General features: G+C 39.5%; 3 protein-coding genes across 6 annotated transcripts; 2 read left to right on the top strand and 1 right to left on the bottom strand.

The window, feature by feature from the left end:
- On the top strand, positions 1 to 4,603 carry LOC146694527 (cytochrome P450 2F2-like). Its single transcript, XM_085430753.1, is given in 9 exon segments — positions 1 to 285; positions 602 to 758; positions 845 to 994; positions 2,443 to 2,603; positions 2,746 to 2,922; positions 3,150 to 3,285; positions 3,534 to 3,718; positions 3,809 to 3,950; positions 4,178 to 4,603. Coding segments are annotated over 9 exon segments (1,461 nt in total). The 5' UTR covers positions 1 to 114; the 3' UTR covers positions 4,360 to 4,603.
- An 862-nt stretch (positions 4,604 to 5,465) lies between these two features.
- Positions 5,466 to 10,107, bottom strand: LOC146694528 (cyclin-dependent kinase-like 1). Of its 4 annotated transcripts, XM_085430750.1 has the most exons (11): positions 9,969 to 10,107; positions 9,608 to 9,833; positions 9,259 to 9,448; positions 8,976 to 9,097; positions 8,166 to 8,238; positions 7,161 to 7,251; positions 6,641 to 6,841; positions 6,232 to 6,314; positions 6,085 to 6,141; positions 5,754 to 5,906; positions 5,466 to 5,584 (listed from the first exon to the last, which is right to left on the bottom strand). In XM_085430750.1, exons 3-11 carry the CDS (start codon positions 9,424 to 9,426, stop codon positions 5,489 to 5,491), a joined length of 1,044 nt encoding a protein of 347 aa, XP_085286876.1. In that variant the 5' UTR covers positions 9,427 to 9,448; positions 9,608 to 9,833; positions 9,969 to 10,107; the 3' UTR covers positions 5,466 to 5,488. The 4 variants fall into 4 exon arrangements, with proteins under 4 accessions (XP_085286876.1, XP_085286878.1, XP_085286877.1 ...); XM_085430752.1 differs by lacking the exon at positions 9,608 to 9,833; XM_085430751.1 differs by having other exon boundaries at positions 9,726 to 10,107.
- A 3,689-nt stretch (positions 10,108 to 13,796) lies between these two features.
- On the top strand, positions 13,797 to 24,382 carry tgfb1a (transforming growth factor, beta 1a). Its single transcript, XM_085430756.1, has 7 exons — positions 13,797 to 14,146; positions 15,388 to 15,806; positions 21,082 to 21,366; positions 21,501 to 21,732; positions 22,138 to 22,288; positions 22,993 to 23,103; positions 23,203 to 24,382. Exons 2-7 carry the CDS (start codon positions 15,482 to 15,484, stop codon positions 23,248 to 23,250), a joined length of 1,152 nt encoding a protein of 383 aa, XP_085286882.1. The 5' UTR covers positions 13,797 to 14,146; positions 15,388 to 15,481; the 3' UTR covers positions 23,251 to 24,382.
- The last annotated feature ends 275 nt before the right edge of the window (positions 24,383 to 24,657 follow it).

Genomic DNA, 24,657 nt, shown 5'->3' on the forward strand with positions numbered 1-24,657 from the left:
AGGTTGACCAGCGCCTGACAAGCAGCGTAAATGGCTGCATTTCAATTAGTTCTCTTTTGATCTCTCAGCCATTTCAACTCCAGGGAACAGCAAGAGTTTCTGTCCTGGAAAATCATGGAGTTTTCTGGCACGTTGATTTTAATAGGGGCTGTCTTGACGTTACTGTAACTTTTCAGCATCAAGAGTCATAGGCAACTTGCCTTACCTCCCGGACCCTCTGCCCTGCCTGTCATCGGAAATGTGCTGCAAATGGACAAAAGGGCCCCATTCAAAACTATGCTAAAGGTGACTGAATTACTTCTTAACACATAAACCCCCACATAATGTTTAACACAATGTTCTGACTGTTTTGATTGCAGTGTGTATGTGCATGTTTTTGTGCATTCTTATGGAAAAACCACTAAGCTGATTGTTATTTTTATTGTGTAAGACAGCATTATAGTATACCAGTAAACCATTATTTATTTATTTACAGACATCAGCCTCAACTGATTGTCAAAATATTTCATTGCTTGTGGCATAGGATTATGCTTTGGTGTTAAAGATCCCAGGGATTGGTATGTCTGTATAAGCTCACTCATTTTTCCATTTAACCCTTCAGCTCAGTGATAAATATGGCTCGGTGATGACGATGTATCTGGGCCCCCAACGCACAGTGATTTTGTTGGGGTATGATGCTGTGAAGGAGGCGCTGGTGGACCAAGCAGATGACTTCTCTGGCCGAGGACCTATCCCTTTCAAAGCTTCCAAAGGCTACGGTAATATAGAGGATTTAATGTTACAATGTGTCTTTTTTGTGAAGGTCATGTTTATGAAACTATGCGTTACTTCTACCTTTCAAAAGGTTTGGGTGTTAGCAATGGAGAGTGTTGGCAACAGCTACAAAGGTTTACCCTGACAACTTTGAGAGACTTTGGGATGGGATGTAAAGGAATGGAAGAGTGGATCCAGGAGGAGAGCAGTCATCTGGTGGGCTGCATTAAAAAGATGAATGGTTGGTATAGAATATGGAAAGGTGACTGTGCTTGTCTTGTGTGTTCAGTTTGTCATATACAGAGTTATAAACTAATATTCACACATTCAAAATAAACTAAACTAAATGATGTTGTACATTTGAGCTTTTGCACCATGTCCATTGTGACTTGCTGTTTGTTTTTTGACCAACACTAAGTGATTTGCAGTCACAAATCATGTGATTATCAAGTTATAAATAAATCAAAAGTTGCTCCAGAAACACCATAATTTTTGGATCTGTTTTTGCACACATATAAGTAAATGTTGCCTATTTTTACATCATCCTAAAAGCTCTCAGGTAAAACAGTGTCATATATTTTGATGCGATTTTGACTGCTGGTAAGCCCAATTCCCAGTAAATATCAGTAAATTTTAAAGTTCACAGTTTCTCAGGGCTGTTGTACGTGTCAGTTGTCATGATGCTCTTTAGTTTTCTGCTGGATTACTGAGTAACAAAAGACAATTTCCTATCATCTGAATTCAAATTCAAATTCAAATTCAAATTTTATTTGTCACGTACACAGTCATACACAGTACGATATGTAGTGAAATGCTTGGACAACTGCTCGTGACCTAAAGAGAACAAAAAAGGAAAAGGCTATGAATAAGATAGGAAATAAATATGCAAAATTAAAAAGGGTAAATTTAACTAGGAAGGAATAAAATATAAATTAAGGTTAAAAATGAAATAACTGTACAACACAAATTAGAATGAAGGGTAAATTTAACTGGGAAGAATAAGATAAAGATAAATATATAAATTAAAGTTGAAAATAAAATAACTGTACAACAAAATACACAATACACAATATAGAACTATATAAGAATGTATGAAGAAATCTAAATATAAATAAATATATACACAATAACAGCAGCTGTACAAGTATTAACCAGAAATGAAGAATATAGTGACCAGTGTTGTGCAAAACCAAAGTCCAGAAAGTCCAGTGTGTGTGTAAGAACCATATGTGTGGGTCAGTACTGTGTGGTGGTGTGATTGAGAGACCGTATCGCCTGCGGGAAGAAGCTCCTCCTCAGTCTCTCTGTGTTGGTCTTCAGGGAGCGGAATCGCTTTCCTGACCTCAACAGAGAGAACAGAACAGGCGTTTTCTTACACAGGGACTTTTTGTAATGTCTCTGTTAGAATACTGATACTACAATTTTAATCTTTGCATGCCCTACTGCTTCAAATAAAATACAAAATTAGTTAACATTTAAAAATGTACCTTAAACTTAAAAAAAGCATTTAACACAAATAAACATATATTTTTGATTGAGTGCCATTGTTGCAACTGTTTAAGTATTCATATAATTCTTGATAATAATAAAAAAGGACTATAATGAAAATTGTTGACTCCTGACTAGTGTCGGTTTGTTGTTTCATGGGTGACACTGATGAATGTCTTTCTTTCTTTTCTTTTTTTTTAGCTAAACCCTTTGATCCAACCTTCTTCCTGAGCTGCACCGTGTCCAATGTTATCTGCTGTTTGGTGTTTGGCCAGCGCTTCAGTTATGATGATAAACACTTCCTATACCTTCTGCAGATCATCTCAGACACCTTGAAATTTGGCAGCAGTTCTCAGGGCCAGGTAAAAGCTAAAGTAACAATAACATGAAACTGGCATGGCGGGTGAGTGATTCAATTAAAAACCAAATGTGCCCAAATAATAGCTAGAGTTCAGCAACATTGCAACACAGCAATCGAGTCTTTTTTTGTTTCTCTCATCACAGCTCTATAATATCTTCCCACGGTTGATGGAGTGGTTGCCAGGTTCACATCACAATGTGTTTGCCAAACTTGAGGAGATGAGAGCATTTATTATGAATAAAATCCAAGAACGTCAGGACACACTGGACGCAAGTTCACCCAGAGATTACATTGACTGCTTCCTCCTAAGACTCAATAAGGTGTGACAGAACTAAATTTAATAACCAGACTAAATCTTTGTGAATTACCTCACTTAGGCTTCTTTTATTTACTGCTGATAATTGCTCTTTTACAAATGTGCATGCCCCCTATTATAAGACAATTCCTTTGCATTGGTATTCCCCTGCAAGTGCATTTTAAAGTCTTTAATTTTAATCTTGAGGTTGTATTGTTAAACTGATAAAATTGTTTTTACTTTCTGGAAAAGCACATTCCTACAAGCCAGTTCCACTATGACAACTTGGTGTCAACAGTGTTGAATCTTTATCTGGCAGGAACTGAAACCACCAGCTCAACTATCAGATATGCATCAAATGTTCTGATCAAATACCCCCAAATACAAGGTAGAAACAGAAAGCAAATGAAATTCTACACACTTGCTCTGATGATTTTCTTCTCTTAAAAATAAATAAAACTTCAGACTGAATGACATTATAATTGGTAATTTGTGTTAATTGTTCACTCCAAAATTCTTTGTAAAGCAGCACTAAAATATTTGAAAGTCTTTATTTAATCTTATTTTTTGCTGATTTGCTACTGACTTTAGAGCTTTCTCCACTAATTATGTTGCAATTTTCTTCTCATTCCAAAGAGACCATTCAGCAGGAAATTGACACTCTAGTTGGACAGCGTTGCCCTTGTATGGAAGACAAGAAGTCCCTTCCATATACAGACGCAGTCCTCCATGAAATTCAACGTTTTCTAGATATTATCCCCTTGAGCATCCCTCACTATGCACTACATGACATTTCTTTCAGGGGTTACACAATTCCCAAGGTATTTTGATGTAATCTATTTTAGTGCTGTTTATGCAGAATGTTCCCAGATAAGAAATGTCCCATCTGATTGAACATCTTTTCTCAACAGGATACACTAATTATTCCCTTGTTGCACTCTGTGCTAAAAGATGAAAAACGGTAGGCAACTCCACGGTCTTTTAACCCCCAGCACTTTCTGGACAACAATGGGAACTTTAAGAAAAACCCTGCATTTCTGCCCTTCTCTGCAGGTAATGATGCACATTTCCTTCTATCCTCCACGCCTTTAGAAAATGTGCTCCTCATTGGATCTACTTTATTAACACATTTTTGTGGTATTATGCCCTTTCCTGGAATATTCTGAGTAACTATTTCTAAGATTTTTTTCTGTGAACAGAAGAATCATAAAAATCTTTTTTTCCATCACAGTTAGATGTATATTGTTTCTCTCATTGACTTATTTATGCTCTTCTTCCAGGAAAGAGATCTTGCATTGGAGAGTCTCTTGCTCGCATGGAGATTTTCCTCTTCCTGGTGTCACTGCTGCAACATTTCACTTTCTCTTGCCCTGGCGGGCCTGACAGCATAGACCTCAGCCCTGAGTACAGTGGCTTTGCCAACGTGCCTCGCAGATACACAATTATTGCAACACCCGGGTAGTAATGCTGATTTAAACTATAGTCTGGGTTTTCAATCTTCTAAACTTTTAAGACTGATATCACTAGCTGTTACAATCAATTTTCATGCCCCGTGCTTCAGTGTGTTTTTCTGTCTATATAAATTCTATCATCTTCTTTACAGCATATCCAATGTTGTTCTGTGTGGTATATTTTCTTTTCCCACCTATCTTTCCATGAAATCTCTTGTTTTTAAAGAAATCATACAATAAACCACGAGAAGAGATCCATATGAAGTAATTTCATTGATGAATGGGAAATTTTATTAATCATTATGTGAAAAGTTGCTTTGACCAGGAAAAAAAAGTAGGGCTGTTTATAGTGTATGGTAAACCCTGTCTGTCTACAGCACAGATCACTGAACTATATAACAAGGAGTTAAATCTGTAATTTGATAAGTTTGAGGTCAGGTGATGAATCAAGCCATGTGTCAGGATGCTGGTGTGCCGATGCGTACTCCAGTGGATGGCTGAGTAACAGTGGATGCCTGCATCTGACCTTAGGTATCGCCATTGAGACAGTGGCTGGAGTACATTAAGAACCCATCAAATTATTTAAAGTATTGGCTTTCGTGGTGGGTTTTTATTAAACCTTAAGACTGTGTGAGGAAGTTAAACATCAAGTATACAGGCTAATATCCAGTACTAAATGCTCTTTTTTTGGTTTACATTAACAACATCAACAATGTTTACAGAATCTGAAGATAGATGCATTTGTTTCTCTTATATATGGTAAAATGCTCAACTATTTTAATGTATGATTAGTAATTACTGGATGTATCAGAAAACCGGTATAGTCTTGTAGCCAATTCGCAATGGCACAGTGGTGACTACAAGACATTTGTTTCAATCTTGTAGATGTATCTTTAGCTATGATACGAACAGATTGTGCATTCTTTGCCCTAATCTCAGCTCATAATATATAAACTATTGTTTTTTGTATGAAGAATATCGTTTATATCTATAAGTAATCACAGAATTAAAATCGTATTTTACTTACCACAACATTAACGTATGTTCCTTCAAATCAGCTTATTTAAATGACTGCGCAAAGCAGAACTTTACTCCATCGTTTACACATTTCAGCCACTAAACACTAGATGAATTTATTTATTATATGTTGGGCAGGTGATATTTTTGCTTCACTTGTTTCTTGACTTCTGGTGCAGGTGAGATGTTACTGTTTGGTAACTGAGGGAGGTACTGAGCCTAGAGAGTGAAAGAGAGAAGGAAACAATGTATTAGGATAATGTCTTGTCAGCCTGTGTAGAGTTGCATTCACCGGTTTAAGGACATTTGTAGCTGTAGCAGTGTGGACAATCTCTTTGGGCTTTGGATCATTTTCTTGCACGATTAAACCCCTGTGTGTCACACTGACCCCAGCCTGTCTGCGGCGGGAGCCTCTGTCATGTCGTCTTCCTAGGCGCTCCCCCTCACGGCCATAGTTGAGTCCTCCTTCCTCCTGGAAGTAAGGCAGCTCTAGCAGCTCTTCACAGGACAGGCGCAAAGAAGGATCCATCACCAGGGATGACTGTTAACACAGAGACTTAGCATGAAGCAAAGGCTTTTCAAAATATGTGGACAAAAACTGACTCGCTTATACTGGCTGGGCCTGAAGGACTGATTTGGTTAAAAATTGTCTTTGACAAATTGTCCAGTAGCATTAATCATGATGCTGTATCAGCCAGTCTGTATTACACTAAATATACCTTCATAACCTGAAGGGCATGGGGAGACACTCCATGGAAGCGCTTTTCCAAAGGTTCCTATAGCAAAAAAAAAAAAAAAAAAAGTATATAACCCCATTCATTATGACTTCATTACGAACACAGATTTGGTTTTAATAGTTTTCATACCATTGTATCAGGCTCAGGAATGCTAACTCCACTGAAGAAAACATTGGAGCGGAAGACCTGCTGGTGATGGGGGATCAGGTCACCTACGGTCAGAAATTTGATTATTAACCCAGCCTGTCTGTGAAAAGTTTCTTGTTGTCTGAGGGTGTGTTCGGACCTAAACCAGTTTGGCTCAGTTCACACAAAATAGCAATTTGCATGCAATGGGTGCAATGAGCTAACAATACTGTGAAAAAATTTCAAGCAACTAAATAAGAGGAAACAGCTCCTATTTTGAGCAACTAGTTCTCTAGTTAAAAAAAAAAAAGCTACCAGACTGTCTGACAGAAGACAGTTCTCCTGATTGTAGATGTAAATTTATGCTGATGTTACTGATGTCATTAGTGTTTTAAACAGCTCTTCAGTCTACCCAGAGTTTTCCTGATGAGGTAGAGCTGGTCAACGTCAGACTTCCCGGGCCAAAGTGGGTTCCCATTGAGGAGCTCGGCAAAGACACAGCCCAAAGCCCACACGTCAACAGGAGGCCCGTACTGAGTATCCCCGACCAGCAGCTCAGGAGCCCGGTACCAGCGGGTTGCTACATAGTCTGTATAGTCATCCTCTGGTCCCGCTAGTATACCAACACAAATACACATGGTGACAACTTATACACATAAACATTAATATACTGAATAATGCACACTAAATAACACATACATAATTGAGGGAGGGATTACAAGACATGGTGAAAGATTACATGTTAATGTATGGAAACATGACACTGAAACGTTACGCAGCAGGGGTAAAGAGAGACTGTACAGTGTCATTTCACTGTACAATGCATTCACTGGAACTCTAAAAGTGAGGTGGCCATGAGCAGGGCTGACATATAGGATCTGTGTTGAATAAGTCATTACAGACAAATTAACACTCTTCCTTGAATGACCTACTCAGAATACGGGCGAAGCCAAAGTCACAAAGCTTGATGACTCCGGTTTTAGTGAGGAGGATGTTCTCTGGCTTTACATCACGGTGAATGCACTGTGAGACAAACAGTCATTATCAGGGATTTAGGCAACATGATATACAGTCTCTTTGTGTCAGAGCCACAAGCTTATGTTAAGGCTGGCAAATTAAAAATGAATGGGGAAGAACAAGAGCAAGAGATTAGAAACCGTCACACTTTTAACTTAATACTGTATGGCTAAGAGTTTATTTTATTTTTTATTTACCAGATAGACTGCCTATGCTTGTCTATCTATCTATCTCTCTCTCTATATATATATGTGTGCGTATGTGTGCGTGTATAGGAGGGAGCAATAAGGCGAACTGCTCCCCCTACAGGCACCAACTAGTTTTACAGACTGACATTTCAGAAGGGAACCTATTATGACGTGTAACAAACATTGCAATAAAAGCTTTGAGAACATTAAAAATGACTATGAAATAGTATATTTGCTACAATGATGCACAAAAAGGTGCTTATATAGTCGGTAGTTAGATTTAGCTACAGAATTAAGCAGAACTGTGTATCATAAAGAGCAATATATAACATTTAAAAACAGATAAATGTTTGGGAAATAACAATCACTGAAAAAATATATTTAAAAAATGAATATGTTACGGATATCAGATAATTTAACTTATAAAATAACTATATACGTGAGATTTTGCTGAGTAAAAAACAAAAAACACAAAAAAACCCCCCAAAAACAACAAAACAGCATTTTTATATAAATCAAATCAATAAAGACTTGGTTTGATTAATATAAAAAGGAATGCGTCAACCATCCTCCACAGTAAGTCATTTGCCACTAAGTCAAATACCAGTACAGAGGAAAGGAAGTATTACAGCAATGAGTAATTTAACAAAAATAAGGCATGTGCTCACCTGCATCAGATAAATATATGCAAATCATTTAGATGAAGTGCAACATATAATAAAATATACTGACATTGTGTTTGTGGCAGAAGCTGACAGCCTGCAGAGTCTGCCATACTATACTTTTCAGCTGAGCCTCAGGTACCCTAGAGACCACAAGAGACAAAGGAAGGAAAAACAGACAAACTATTTACAAATTACAATGTCCTCATCTGTCATTCCAGTCATTTCAATAAAAGAAGTGGTGTTTTACTCGGCCCTGCGGTCACCCGGGTAATCCTAGGCCTGTCTTTAAAAGCAGCAGCGCCCTTGTTTTCAAGACCAGCTAGAGTTTCTGCTGCACAGTCTCGTGGGAAAAAGAAAAATGGTAAGACAACAGATAGCCATTGTGGTTTACGTGAGTTCACGTGACAAAAGCTAAACTGAAATCTTGGCTTGCGACCATACATTGCTCAAAGTGCAGAGAAAAGACAAGAGCTATTTTTTCCTACTTTTTGATCCTTCATGTTAAGACTGCCTATTACGCCCTCATTCTACTGCCAGCATTTTCTGTCACCAGAATTTCTTAGCTACAGTCTTGCTCCCTCTTTCTAATTCACCCTGTTCCTTTCTTCTGTCATTCTCCTGTTAGAAATACCAAATACTTCTTTGGCAAACTATTTGCCAAATAGATGACTCCTTAAACCTAAATTCCTTAGTTATAATGTTACTTTATCAACACATCTGGAGGTTGAAGGGAATGATTATTTGAATTTCCAAGTATGTTACCCTTCAGCAGCTCTACCACAACAAACATAACCACTAATCCTAAACTGGCAAAGAGTGAACAGATATTTTAAAAAGTTAATTTGTCACATGCTGTTCCTGTGCTGCTTTGACTTACCCTCGGGGATGTTTGTCAAGCTCATTTAGGACTGTCTGTTCACAGAACTCAAACACCAAGTGGAGCCGCCTTTTCCTCCTGAACACCTCGAGCAGGTTGACCAAATTCACGTGTTTGAGTTGCTAAAAGATGAGCACACATCACAGACACTTCAGTGTCAGTGCTTCACAGCCTGACAAGTTTCTTTCATCAATTCATGTAGCATGCACGTGTGTGTGTGTGCAAGTGTACACGTGTGGTGTGACATGTGGAAAACTTGATACCAGAACTAATGTCTTCTCACCTTCAGCATACGTATTTCTCGCAATGCAATCTTCTTAATAACTGGATCATCTTCAGACTCCACAAACTTCTTGATGGCGACTATTTGGCCAGTATCTCTGTGCCTGCATTTGAACACCACACCGTAGGAACCCTCACCAATTTTGGACAGCTTTTCGTATTTCTCCATTATGGCAGCTGAAAACTGTCACCTGTCAAAAAATAAATGTTCCCCATTTTATTTAAAATCGCTATCGGTGCCATACTTCATCAGTTTTCACTGCAATCTTTCATTACTGGGGATATTTTTTTAAAGGTGGGCCCAAATAAAAGTCACAGGGCAAGATATGTATGTTTGAAAATTAACTCACGGAGACGTAACCGTTTTCAACGTCTGAGAGGCACACAGGTCCAGAATCTGTCTTTATGTCAGTAGTGAGTCCATCAAACGTCAGCAAAGCTACAAAGAATAGCCATCTCTGGTATTACCTGTCAGGCTCCTTGGTCTTGAATTTACTAATGTCACACTAAAGAGGACTCTCGCCTTCTCGCTTTCATTGCTATTTGCTGTTTCCTCTCCCGATGCGTCGTCACCACCTTGGTAACCCAACAGGTATTATTTCCAATCGGCACAGTCCACTAACTCAGTGCGAGTCATTTTTAACGCAGTGTCCCTTTAAAACGACGCCTCGGAAACGTGTCGACACAGAAATAATACTTCTATAAACTCACCTTTTACCTTACTTGTGGCAAAATGCACAAAAAGGGCAGAAATGCGTCCCAAACACAGAACATCAATTCACAAAGCCGCCTGCGTAAGACACGCACGTATACACTTTCGTTGTAACTATGGAGACAGGTGACACTAGCCTGAGAAGAAGCAAGTAGTAGCAAAAAGTTAATGAGTAGTTTAAATATGTATTATATGGCACATTTTTGATGCATATTGAAGATACAAAAAGGAACTTAACAACCCCCCCCCCCAAAAAAAACCCCCCCAACCCTCGGCCACTTTATTAGGCACACTTGTTCAGGTGCTTGCTCAAGTTTTAATGTGATTAGCAGCAATCCATTGCATTTAGGCATGGAGACATAAGTAAAATCTCATATGTTGAAGTTCAAATTGAGGATCAGAATGGAGAAGAAACGTTATTTAAGTGCCTTTGAACATAGCATGGTTGCTGGTGGCAAATGGCCTGATTTCAAAAAGTATTTCAAAAAGTGATAATTTGCTGGGATATTCCTACAAAACCATCCCCTGAGTTTACAAAGACTGGTCCAAAAAAAAAAAGAAGGTATCCAACATACTACAGTTCTCTGGGAAAGGCAACAGTAACTCAAATAACCACTTGTCACAACCAAGGTATGCATAAGAGCAAATCTGAATGCACAATGTCTTGAACCTTGAAGCAGATGGGCTGCAGAAGACTACACTTAGAGCTAGTCCTGTAGACTAAGAGCAGGAAAATGAGGGTACAATTTTCTGCAATTGGAAAGTTATAAAAACATTGCCTGTTCTCACCAGTCTTGATTTCTGCTGGAACATGCAGGTGGAAGGGTCAGAATTCTGCTTATATAACATGAAAGCATGGTTCCATCCTGCCTTGTATCAGTGGGTCAGGCTGCTGATGTAAAAGTGCGTGGGGATTATTTCTTGTGACATGTTATGCCCCTTAGAAGAACTGAGCATAATTTAAACACCACATCCTACTTGACAATTGTTGCTTCAAGTAAGAACCTTCACCATGTCCATCCATCTATACCAGGGGTGGGCAACTTCAGGCCTTGAGGGCTGGTGTCCTGCAGGTTTTAGATCTCACCATGGGTCAACACACCTAAATCAAGTGATTAGTTCATTACCAGGCCTCTTCTAGACTTCTAGACATGTTGAGGAGGTCATTTAGCCATTTAAATCAGCTGTGTTGAATCAAGGACACATCTAAAACCTGCAGGACATCGGCCCTCGGGGCCTGGAGTTGCCCACCCCTGATCTATACCCACGTCCCAATCCAACAGTGCAGGTTTGGGATGTGATGGAACAGGAGATTTGCATCATGGATGTGCAGCCAACAAAGCTGCAGCAACTGTGTGATGTTATCATGTAAATATGGGCCAAAACCCTCTAAGGAATGCTTCCAGTACCTCGTTGAATCTGCGCAATAAAGAATTAAGGCAATTCAGAAAGCAAATGAGGTCCAACCCAGTGCTAGAAAAGTGTACAAAAATAACCCCAAGACTTGTGACAGCTAAAATTAATTTCCTCTAATTAAGTTTTAGATCACACAATCAACAACACCCAGTCAGCATCAATGATTTATTATAAAACATTTAGCATAAAAACGAATGACCTCAGCTTTGAGAGTAAAAGCTGTTATCCAAACCAAATCCCAGAGCAAACTTCATGCCAGTTCTCAATATTGTCATCAGTTGGAAAGACCTTTGTAAGACCTTACAACATCTGATGTGGTGATATGATTCATATACTATCTGTTCTCTCTGTTGACTGTGAATCTTTTACCTCACTTCTTTCAGAGACTTCAGTGTTTACCACAGCTGTGTGGGATCTTTAGCAGAATAACACAGAGAATCATTTAGCTCTTCAATGTGAATGATGGGAAAGCAGTCCAAGTTGCACTCTTGTGCTCAGAGACACACAGACACCTTGAGCTACTGCCATGCGGGCTATGTGGTGACAGGTATGAAATGCCCCATGGCAGACTGGTCAGACAGGATGGCTGTGCAGTGTCAGTAAGAGATGGATGCCATCTTCTTAAGCACTTATGTAACTGAGATTTCTTGCTACAGCAAACTTTCACACAACTTCTGTTCAGGGGTTTCCCAAAATACTCTATCCACTGTGACACTCTTAATTGTATTACAGAATACACATCCAGTTAAAAGCATGACGACATAAAAGGTCTTTTTTAGCCATTATAAAACAGTCTGTCTCGTTTGTCTTCAATCGCACTTCTTCTGGATTTGCGTGTTTATTAGGTCTGCTTCTTAAGGCTGTGTGTAAGATTTTTTCCTCTTGTAATTTTCAATCGTTACTCTTGTCTATCTTGTTTTCCTGTTGTTAAAACAGCAGTATACATTTGTAATGGATATTTTTGTAGGGGAAATAATTTGAAATATCCACACCAAATATCCATACCACCAAACTTACTATCGATAAGAAAGTCAGTTCTATAACCGTTATACCATATTTTCCCACCAGATGGCAGTGTATGCCAATCAAAGTTTAGGTGTCACAACACAAACGACATAGATCAGCAACAACATTAAAAACAGACACACAGGTAACAGTAAAAGCATAATCTGTTTACAGTGCTGGGAAACCTTGGGACCTAGGATTCATATGGCTTTTACTTTGACATATACCACCTACCTAAATTCCAATGTAGATCCCCCAATGTCATAGGGACTCCATGATGGCAGGGGCCTCCCCCAGCAGGACAACACACTGCCACACTGCAAAAACCTGCTCAGAAATGGATCAACAACACAGCCAAGATCCACAGGCTTTGGCTTTATTTTCCATACTCCCAGTCAGACTGAGCAACCGCAGGATTCCATAGAACAAGCCCAGTCCGTGAAGGCCCAATGGACCCAAAGACCCTACTTGTGCCAGGCATCGGCGGACAGCCCCAGAGGTCCTGTCTCCATGCCCAGACAGTGTATGGAGGATTTAACAACACTAAATAAGATGCTGTTGATGTTGTGGCTGACTGGTTTACAGTAATGACTGCTGACATTTGATCACCCTTTTTTGTTTTTTTCTCACTATCTTATCATTAATGGTAATCAGAGCCATGGAAAAGCTGACACTTAAACAGCCTTTAGGTTCCTTGTTTAACTGACAACTGTTGTTATAGTACTGCTGAAATACAAGGGGATTTTGCCCTGACTTTCCCCAATGCTGAATGTCACTATTTATTCTCAGTTTGTAATGAACAGCTTATTCATGAGCACATTTGGCTAAACCTTAAAAAATTCCAAGAGTCTCCACTGTGCAACGATAGTTTGCTATCTTTACTTCTCTGTTGAATCATCCATCAGAATGAGACAAAAAGATTGAAATAATCTAAGTTTGTTTTAGTCTAGCCCTTCTTTTGAAAATATACAATCTAACCTCTAAAAAGCACCCAGACGCAGAACAGTGCACCACACAGCCCTGCCCTGTTGGCTCCCAATGCTTTGAAATTCACTTTTCTATTTTTAAACCAGCTTGTCTCAAGTGGCTCAGTTCTTTGACATGGTTTGGCTTACACCTTTTTATCCACCAGGTAAATGTGGTGGGCATTCGGTGAAAAATTTGTATAAGACTTTATTGACATATCATCACTGCCTTGGTTGCAGACATCGCAGTGTGACAGAGGTAATGCTTCTAAAGTCAGTTATTAAGCATGTTCAGTTCCTGGCTTCCTGATGTGGACAGAAGTCAGCTCTGTTAAACAGCAGATGTTTTACACTGCGGCCGTTACCCTCATTTCCTGGGCGGAGAGCTGCTCGCTCTAATAGAGTAACAGGAACAAGAGAAAGAGAAGAGCTAGAGGGGGGGAGAGAAAGAGGCAGAGCAAGGCAAAAGAAGTTATCTAAGCGCAGAGCTCCCACAAATCACTTTGTCACCAGCAAGCTCTGACAAGCAGGAGGAGAGAGAAAGAGTACGAGCAGAGACTCCGAGTTAAACAGAGGTGCGAATAGGGAGTCTTGTCGGTGGAGCCTCGAAGGAAGAAGGTGTGAAGAAACTGTAGAGGAAAATAACGAGGCGATACTGCTGGATGGACAGAGGGAAGATAGAAGAGAGACGAGACTAAAATCCAGTTCCCAAAACAGCATAAGTTAAGAGGGACGGCTACTGCTGTTGTTACTGCCGCTGTGTCTGGATGGTACATCACCATTTAAAGAAGGTGTGTCAAACTTAAAATCTGTTACCGGAGGACACTGTTTCATTGAGACTGACATTTTAATCTTCTGATAGCAAACGCGCTTGAGACATTTAATCTCACAAGTGGAACCCAGAGAGCATACACTATCGTATTATCATGTTTGAGAGAGAGGAGAGGGATAGAGAGACAGCTGCTCTGTCTGTGAAGTAGGCATGAGACAGAGGCGTTGAAAGCAATTTCTGGTGTAGTGCAGCTGTATACAGATCACATGTTGTTACTAGTAAAAAGAGGTAGTTAGAGCCAAGAGCAGTACATGTTTGTGAAATGTTTTTCTATAGGGGCATGTGCAGGTTTGTGACTGGTATTGAATAAGTTGATGAAAGTAACTTCTTTGAGAACAATTTCTTTCTTTTAACCATTGATATTTGATTAGCTCCGGACTGACTAAAAGCGCCTGAGAGTTTTATCTGGACTGTAAAGGTTGAGGTCATCTCACCAAACCTAAAAAAAATAGGAAGATCATTTTCAAACTTTTTAAGCAGAGACTATTATTAATATTTTCTCTTTATTACAGAACATTACAGGGGAAATATTTGTCATTAGCACTAATAAGAAATTGTGCCAATTTAAACGTCTTAGTCTTAGATAACAAGTAACTTGGGCTCTGTAAACACCTGTCTTCATTTTGCTGAGTGCCATACTACTCTTTTCACATTCACTTAGGTTGCCTCTGTAAGAAAGACTGTGGTGACATGTGGAGGATGATATGCTAGCTCTAAAATAGACAGGATTCAGTTTATATAATAACATAATATAATCTTGGATTTGGAGGTTTGAAAACATATCAGTCAAACATTGGTCTGTGAGCACAGAAACAAATCTGCTGAATCCTTGATGGGTAGTAGTTTGTTTTGGACCTAGAGGTGTTGTAGAAACTTACAAAAGGGCACTGACTGTGTGCATGGGCTCTTTTAGCATTTGACAGCTCTGTTCTGGACTTGCTTCATCCTGTGGGACGTAACTGGGTTACCTGTTTGGCTGAGTCAGAGGCTGGGTCGTCACTGGATGTCTGTCTGCTCACTGGGATTCTTTCCACCTGTTTCTATGCAAATAAGACAGATGTGTTAGGTACTTTTTACAGCAGCAGTGACAGCCGTGGTGGTGAATTTTCAGGACTCTCCACACTGCTGTAATTGTTTTGTCGTGTGTAAACACTTTGCGTCAGTGACACCTCTCCACTGAGTGATTCACTGTTCCCAAAGGATCCCCGGTTGGACGAAGGCATTGAAAGGGAAGTTGGAGGAGCTTTTACTAAGAACCAAAGAACACAAGTGACTGCACAGACAGGCTGTCAACATGAAATTGTGGTTCTTGATATTGATGGTAGTGTACATGGTGGGCAGTGTACACAATCTGTCTACATGTAACACTGTGGACTTGGAGATGGTGAAGAAAAAACGCATCGAGGCCATTAGGAGCCAGATCCTCACCAAACTGCGTTTGCAAAAGGCGCCAGAAGAGGCTGGGGAGAAGGAAGAGATCCCTGCCAACTTGCTATCACTCTACAACAGCACCAGTGAGATTCTGAAGGAGCAGCAGGTTCTGGAAGAGGAAAACATCCCCACAGAACAAAAGGAGGAGGAATACTTTGCCAAGGTGGTTAACAGGTTCATCATGAAAGGTGAGTATAAAATTACCCTTAGCAGCAATATATAAATCTTGAATCTGTGAATCCTGATTGAATATTAAGAAAGGGGGCAATTCCTGATGGCTTAACTATAGTTGAATGTCAAGTAATGACTGTTATTTATGCTACTACATTTACAAGCTGAGACATAATTCAAGGTGAACACTAGCATTGCACTGACACTTTCCACTCTGAAAAAATAGTTATTGTCCAGATGTCACATGAAGTGCTGCTGTTAATCCCTCCACTACGGCAATACTGCGGTAATAATGTTGTTATTACTAGCAGAAACACAACAATAGCATTGTTTACAGTCCCCCTGTACAGTCCTTACTGCTCTTTGTCTGGTTGATCAACACTAATATTAAATATAGTGCACACAGTGCTGTCCAGAAGTTTCAAGCTGCACTCCCAAGCATTCACCGTATGCCTTATGGCTGGTGTCAGTTCCAATCTTGACCATAAATTCCCTCAACACGTGTAACCCTTATGATCTCCACCAAAGATCCTGAGGCAGTTTCAGGGGTTCAGAGATCACAGGCATTACAAGTTAGCAGAACTCTGTGCAGCATCTGGTCTGATGCTGTGTTGCTTACATGATATCTATGGCATTTTTACTGCTTTATTACTGCTCTTTGTCTGGCAAGGCTGCATATGATGTTTGTTCAGCCAAATGGTTTCTGGCTGTAATTGCCTAATGATTCCCAAACTATTACGATAAACATATTTTCTAGTTTTGCTTCTATGCTCCATTGTTCTCTGCATGTCTATACTCATCACCCTATCAGGCAGCCATCCACACTATCCCCCTTTTATCCACCACTTCAAACAGCACACTTTAGTGGATGGACCATGCTCAGGAGTGTGTAGACCAAAGAGAGAACAAAGCAACCTTCAAAATGAAGAGCACAATTTTGTTCTGCTTAGGTAACAACCAAAGAACAGGATGAAAAGTAGAAAAGCAATAGGAAGAGACATGAAATGAACTCCTTCACCCATGCTTGCTCTTTTTCTCTTTCATTTTCTCTTTTTTCTTTCTCTCTGACTTTGACCCTCAGGGATTGGGGTTTTCCTGTAACTTGAGCATTGAGTTCTCCCTTGCTTAACCTGTCACTTGTTCTCCATCACTTTTGCTTCTCTTTGTCACTGACTAGTTTCAGTGTGTCCCTTGAACCATGATTATCCATATTGCACGCTCTCTCTCTCTCTCACTTCTTTCCTTTGCACTCCTCTATCTGTGGGTTTCCTGAGCTTATTATATCAATGTGTTTGCAGTGTGTTTGTGACAGGGCAGCTTGACAGGAAGGAAGACAGGCTGATGGCCACTGAGATCTTGAATGACTCAGGTCCGGTCCGGTGCAAGCGGTGCCCATGGGGAGCATGTGTTTCCTATAGCTCTGGAATGCCACAGAACACCCATCCACTGCCTTATCTATCCGCTGCCTTGTTTTGAATCAGCTAATAAGGGAACAGCTGAAAGTAGCTGCCCCCTTACTCACGAGGGGTCACAACAGCATGTAGCACCACGTATTTGATTTGGCAGGTTTTTATGTCGGATGACTTTCTGGGAGGAGACACAAGGGATTTGTCTCCTCCTGGGATCAAGCTAGGGATTTTGCTGTTTCAATCCTGGGAGGTTCGCTTGCTAGGGGAATGTGTAAACCATTACACTATGGAGCCACTGTTGAGTCAACCTCTGCACACTGAAAAAGGAGAATGACAAATGTATGAGGATAAATGTTAAGGCCATCAAGTACTGCTTTGCAATTGTGAATTCAAAAAAAGCCACACATACACACACGCAAGGATTTTATCCAGCTTCTGCTTTTCTGTAATACGTTGTTTGAACGAAACAACAGAAATAGAATACAGGGGGAAAAATATTTTTATTTCCATTAACAATTCTTTTCTACATTTAAATCTTATTGGGCAGCAGACACTTTCCTGACTCTCAAAATCATTCTACGGGGGAAACATATTTGTGTGCAGAGCATTTAGAACATAATAGGTTTAGTCTTCATTGTGGTAATTGTGTGGTAGTTTAAGCTAAATTCCTTTTGCTGTTTAGCACTCATATATCTCCCTTGAAGCCCACACAAGTTATCCTCCTATTAAAAGGAGTTTTGGTCCAATTTACACGAGGGAACGCTTTTCTCATTTGGAAGCTAGCCACTTTGTGCTATTCTGGGATGAAAGTAGTTCACTTCTCTGAAGTAATTATTGTAGTTACAAGTAAATGAACTTAAAGCTGTATTGTAGAAAGGAGTAGCAACAAGGGACCAAAGTCAAGTGTGAAATAGGGTGAAGTGGGGAAACAAGACATTGATGAGGGGGCTGTGAGAAGGTGGAGCTGAGAGGGAAGAAGGCCAATATTTAGTCAGTTGCTGGAATCTGGTTCCTCCTACTGGTAATTATAGAGCTGTTACTCAACCTGTCACAACAGCTGTCCCCGGCTTACCTGTGGATAGGCCTTGATTCAACACACAAATCCCCCCACACCCACATTTATATGCAGGCTAGGATGCTATCTCTACCCCGTCTAGCAGAGAGAGAGATTTTTTTAGCTGAGCATGGAGCTCATTTCTTACACTTTCTACTCTAAATGATTAATTTTGATCACAGAGCCAATGCAAACTCTGTTAATTGGAAAGTAGAAATGAAGATAAAGCGTCAACGTAATTATGGTGCAGCAGCCAATATGCTTCTTAGGGGAAGTGACTTAATTTCCTGTTTTGCAAACACTTCTCTAACCCTTAACACATTTATCTCACTTTTCTCAAACTAAATGGAGACTCTGACTTTCCGTGCATGCGTTTGCCTGGCACACCAATTCCACTTGACATACTGTACGTTGTTGTGACCGTCTGTGTTTCCATTCATATGCTTCAAACCAAATATTTGACTGCTCTGGGTGGTACCAGTAAACTGTCATCTCATTTCCCGTTACACTCCACATCAGTTCTTTTTGGTTTCAGTTCGGCCTCACTGCAAGGGGTGAAACACTACCTCAGCCACAATGCAGATGGTAGATGATATACAAGCAGCCGTGACATGGAGTATCCTGGTACAGCCTGGGCTGAATATGTAGCACAAGTATGCAAGGCTGGGTTGCAATTCCTATCAGAGAGTAATTCCCGGACTTGAGAGCAGAGAACCCTTGCTTTGGCAGGCTGAGACAGAGTAGAGGGTTTGGGTCCCGGCCAGTACTTGCGCTCCATTGATACACATCTCCAATTTCTCCACACCCCCACTCACACCCTCTCACCCCTCACAACTGTGAGTTATATTCAAGAGTGCATTCTTCCCTGTGCTGTTTCCTTACCATTGTGTTTAACAGTTACATTGCCCCTCTCTGAGCCTCTCACTCGCTTTCTATAGTGTTTCACTCTTGATCTTCTGCCTTCCTGTGCTTATCTTTGCATGTCACTGTTCGACGTAATCTTTTCGATCGTAACACTCATACATTTATGGTGTTAAAGCCTCCAGTAGCTTGTCTCTGTTTTTTATCAAGCCCTCTAGGCATCTTCATGCTATGATTAAAGTTGCGCATATGGGCAGCAAAACTGTAAAAGAACAAAATATTCATGTTGGTCAACTTTAGCAACAGCTGGAAGAGATGAACACTTGGCTGCAGTTATGATTATTGAGTAACACTGAGCTCAGCCATTTTATCTGATTAATGTGTAATCCTGACAAGCACTTATGAAAGAAGCCTTTCATTTACTTTATTCATAAAAAACATTGATATACATCTAAGTGTTGTAATGTTTACTAAATATCAGTGTTGTTAACAGTTTAGAAGTTAAAAGTTGTAATTAACTTGGCTTGATTTGAAAAATCTGAACCCGCTAATTCGAGAGTCCTGATGTTTTTGAGCCATATGTCCATTAATTCTAACCTTACAATGCCCAGTCATCCCTTTAAAAATCATAGTTCTTTTCTTTGTGTTTACAGATATTACACTAAAGACCATTTACATTAAATACCATTTACCAAATAAAGTAACGATAGGATGACTTACCAAATAAGCTCTAGGAGTGGTCTCACAAAAAAAAAACAAGTAAAGATTCATGATTAAAAATAACCAAAACGTGTAATGAAAAATTAGTAAATCCTAAACACAAATAGAATGTTTTAATGCCAAAACTTGTTGCCTTTGCCTAATGTTAATGAATTCAGAGGAAAATGGCAAAATGAGGGAGAGCAGAGAAACAGCAGAGGTGTAGAGTGAAGGTTTTTTGGGACTAGCTCACATCTAAGCATTTAAATATACTAGTGCAGTGCCTTTTAAAGTAGGTCATAAACCATCATAACATTACTGTATTAAAAAGAGATCAGCTATAAGGTTCGAACGTGTTTGAATGATTGCATACGTTTAAATGTGGTAGACAGGCAGATTGTGGGTTGCAGCTTTCTTGAGAACTGCACATTTAAGTACCAAGAAGTTGTCTGTCACAGGAAACCACAGACAATAATCATCATATAAAGTTAAATTGAAAATTGAAAAAAGGTATTTTGTGAGAGCCTTTTTAGTTTTAAACTAGGCGTGATGACATTTAGTAACATTGTGGCTTATTCTTATTTTATCACATTCTACAAAAAGGCACTTTGAGGGTTCATTCCTGGCTTTATGCTTAAAGTTATAATTAAATTCATGTTAGGGTAAACTTGGCCTAGTTGGAATGGTTCAACGGAGAGGTCAAAGGGTTGGCAAAGTTAGCCAAAGAAACATGCCTCTTTTGTACATATGTGCCCCTCCCCCTAAATACAGAGTGGAGCAGCAGTAACTGTAGGAGAAAGACTGTTAGCAGAGAACAAAGCACAGAGAACCCCTCATCTGAACAACATCAAGTTTAACACTGCACCCACTTGGGTCTGCAGCAATACAAATGCCATGTTTAAAGCAAGTTTGATACGGAGTTATTGAGACAGTCAAAGAAAAGATTTCTTGGAAGTTCTATGTTGTGCTGACTGACATTTGGTCCTGGTCCAACATTTAAACTGTTCCACATTAGCTTTCTTTACGTTTTTAAATATAATAATAACTCCTAAAAGACTAAAAACACATTACAACTAGCTTTTAATAAAAGACAGTTTAAAGTACATCTACCATGAAAGTTGGTTCCCTTCGTGATGGATGAAGTTCTTTTGAAATATTGTACCACAAGATATACATGAGATGTACATCTGCCCATTAAACATTAAATGCACTTAGATGGGTTGTTTGTCAAAATATCAAAACATAATTTCCTCTTCTTACATCATACAGAAAAAAACAACTCAAACACCAACTACAAGCCCACGGTCATCTCAATGAGCTTCAACATCGCTCAGATACGGAGTAACGTCGGGGGCAATCTGCTACTCACCAGAGCAGAGCTACGGATGCTCATCAAGGAGCCCATGATTTTGTCTGAGGAGAGAGTGGAGCTATACTATAGCCAGGGGACCTCGACTCGTTACCATGCGTCTCGCTTTGTCACAAACATGCTGAAGGACAAATGGCTGTCCTTTGATGTCACTGAACCTCTGCGGACCTGGCTCCAAGGGAATGGTGAGATAAGCATTTATTTTTACTTCATCATCATGTATTTGTCAATCTTTCCATTTATTTAGTTCAGCCCATGTGTGATATCATATAATTTCTAGGTAATATTTCCCTCCTCCATGATTTATTTCTGTTACTAGAGAATGAACAGAAGTTTGAACTTCGGCGGTACTGTGAATGCGGCATGCCGCATGACGATGGTACTTTAAGTTTTATCATCTCTGGGACTACGAGCAAGAGGGGAGACACTAAAGAATTAGAGAAGCTGAACCAGCAGCTACCCTACATCTTTACCATGTCCATCCCTAAAACCAACCACTCTAAGAGTTTACGCACAAAACGTTCCACTGACACGACGGACAGCTGCAGCACGTAAGCAATTCTGAACTTAATGATTTATTCCACTCCATTTCTGCTTTAAAGCTGCAATAGTAACCTACTAAACCACGAGCAGCTTCAAAATACAGACCACTGAAACAACAAACATCAACTATCCCTGTTTATCCATGCTGTAATTCTGTGGTCGTTTTAGTGGCTGTATAATAAATGGACTGTAGCTTATAAATGTTTTATAATCTTAGACAGATTACAGTGTGCCTCTCATTTACCCCCACACATATACACAAGATGGAGTATACCTCCAAGGCCCAGCCATAGGGTTAAATTGAGTGTAATGTTGTCTCCCAACATAACAGTTATCGTCCTACAGCTTTAAAACTGACTTGATTTCAATACTCTTTGCACCATCTCATCTTCACACTGTTTTCTCTTTTGCAGCCAATCACACAACTGCTGTTTGAAGAAACTGTACATTGACTTCAGGAAAGATCTAGGATGGAAGTGGATCCATAAGCCAACGGGTTACTATGCCAACTACTGCATGGGGTCCTGCACCTATATCTGGGATGCAGAAAACAAATATTCTCAGGTACTGTGTGCATTTTCATGAGTGTTATTTCTCCCAAATCCCAGGAGGCAATTTCTTAAAGTCTGGAAAAAATGTTAATGGCAATGTTGTATTTATATGTTGCCATAATAATTCTTGATGATTTAAATAAACCAAAATGCAAAGACTACTTGTATTATTTTAGCTCTAAGCACTACGGCACTAGGACTATCTGAATTTAACCGGTTATATAAAATTCTGGTAGACACAAATCCCACTCAGAAGGAAAACCAATGGTTTTATGAGAAAAACAAAAACACAAATCCCTTGCAGGTTGCAGGAAGAGGATGTAGTGTGAAAAATCCGCCAAAAATCAGTATACACAGAGCTACCTCATGCGTTGCCCCCTCGTCAGTAAAGGAGCAGGAGCTTTGTTTGTGCCAAACCTGATTAGGTTAGGGCTGAAATGATGACAAAAACTTTGTCTCTGGTTGTTTTTACTCTTTTAAAAAGCTAAATATCCTTTTTATGGCCCTTAATACTTTTAACACTTTCCACTCATTGAGGAAACTCTGGGTCTTTCAAAAATTTGTGCAAAAATGTCTTTAAAAAGTAAAGTATTGTAGTTTGTATTAAGATTTTTCTAAAATCACACTGAAAATTCTTAGAAATGTTGTGCTTATGTATTACATTTGCTTCGGACCATGTTGTCTTGGTGAGTAAATTCTCATAAATCTTGCCTACAGATTCTGGCACTGTACAAACATCATAACCCCGGAGCTTCTGCCCAGCCCTGCTGTGCTCCACAGACACTAGAGCCACTGCCAATCATCTACTATGTGGGGAGGCAACACAAGGTATCTATACTGCAGTCACTTTCAGGTCAAATGTTTGCAGAACATTTTATGTGAAAACAATATATAATTGATCACATCACTGTTATTTTCTACTTGCAGGTGGAGCAGCTGTCCAATATGATCGTGAAGTCTTGCAAGTGTAGCTAAAAATATAGTATGGCACACAGCTCTGCCTCCTCTTCTCAAAACACAGAGGGAAAGAAGATGTTGTGTTGGAGACTACAGATAAGAGCAAGTGACAGAGAATTTGAGATAATGTGGACATGGGGAACAAAATATTTTAAAGCTTTTCTCCAACAATCCCTCAGTTGTCACATTTGATGCACATTAAGCCATGGACCTCTTTTTTCTTCTTCTACATATTAACGATTATAGTTTTTATACGTACATTTACCTTGCAGTAGTAAAATTGTCGGTCTTGAAATGAATTAATTTATTTGTTGCACTGACAGGTGTCTAAAGAATAATAATGTACATAAAAGAAGTGTGTGAGACAATAAAATTTGGACAAAAAAGCACGAGGACAATAATGAACGTTCATGGAAGAATATCCATATTCAGGGATGAAAACGTGGGACATTTCAGATGACCACATCATCGTCCAAAACAGGTCCTGGTGAAAGGTGCTGAATTACAGGTGGAAAACCAGGGATGTTGGGGTTTTCCTCAAAGATAAGGCTGTAGGTGTTTTTGCATGGCTACATCATAAAGGACAGAAAAAGACACAGGGAGAGTCCAACCTGGGGAAAATCCCTTTTGACTGAAAGGCTGGACTTTCATTTTACAAGAACCGTCCATTAGTTTTATTTTCTTTTTTCAACCCACGTGACTTCTAATATGCATTTTATCAGTATGTTTCTGTTCATAATGTTCATAACTGAATGTCAGATTGTCCTTTAACCCCACTGGTTTTTCAAAGCCAGAGGCACTATCAGCTGAGAGTGATGACATCATGCTTTTAATCCCTCTGGGGACTTACCGCCATACATGTTCTCTATTAATGGACACATGGTGGTAGTGCTGATATGAGTAAGGCTATTAATACTTATTGTTTTATTTTATTTTGTTTTAAAATCATGGTAAATTATTTTAATTTCAGGAAGTTTCACAAGGATGTTTTTTCTTTCAAACTCATGAACTGGTCTGGCTTCTATGACTCGCATTAGGAATAAAACCAACACATGATTTCAGCTTTCTATGTTTTTCTGGTGCACCTGCTTTTATAATGTCTATTTGTAAATATTCAAACAAAAAAAAAGAAATAAACATGTTAAATTATGTTGTGATGGTGGAAGATTTTATGAGCAAAATAAACCACAGGAGATGTTTCCACTTGGCAGAGAGTTGCCTTGATTAGGTGTGTGCGTGTGCGGGTTTGCGTTGCACTTGTCAGTGCATGTATGCGTCTGTTTTAACTGTAAGCCGACTTGACGAAAGCATAAACTGAAACACACCTAAAGTGATGTAGACGTGAATTTCATCATCTTGTCTTTGTCATCACAAAAACAGTTCAAAAGAGTCGTGTTGTTAGACGTGGTTTTCCTCAAAAAACTG

The sequence above is a fragment of the Copadichromis virginalis genome, linkage group LG14, assembly GCF_057382275.1.
Source record: "Copadichromis virginalis isolate Kocher_CV1m ecotype Utaka linkage group LG14, C_Virginalis_male_GT1.1, whole genome shotgun sequence".
Classification (NCBI taxonomy): Eukaryota; Metazoa; Chordata; class Actinopteri; order Cichliformes; family Cichlidae; genus Copadichromis; species Copadichromis virginalis.

Bases quoted from the DNA above. Each gene is read 5' to 3' on its own strand.
- tgfb1a (XM_085430756.1), top strand. From the start codon at position 15,482: ATGAAATTGTGGTTCTTGATATTGATGGTAGTGTACATGGTGGGCAGT. The intron at 21,367-21,500 runs GTGAGATAAGCA...TTCTGTTACTAG, and splicing joins GACCTGGCTCCAAGGGAATG to AGAATGAACAGAAGTTTGAA. The intron at 21,733-22,137 runs GTAAGCAATTCT...TCTCTTTTGCAG, and splicing joins ACGACGGACAGCTGCAGCAC to CCAATCACACAACTGCTGTT.
- LOC146694528 (XM_085430752.1), bottom strand. From the start codon at position 9,426: ATGGAGAAATACGAAAAGCTGTCCAAAATTGGTGAGGGTTCCTACGGT. The intron at 9,098-9,258 runs GTGAGAAGACAT...CTCATCTTTTAG, and splicing joins GAGAAATACGTATGCTGAAG to CAACTCAAACACGTGAATTT. The intron at 8,239-8,975 runs GTAAGTCAAAGC...TGTGGTCTCTAG, and splicing joins CTTGACAAACATCCCCGAGG to GGTACCTGAGGCTCAGCTGA.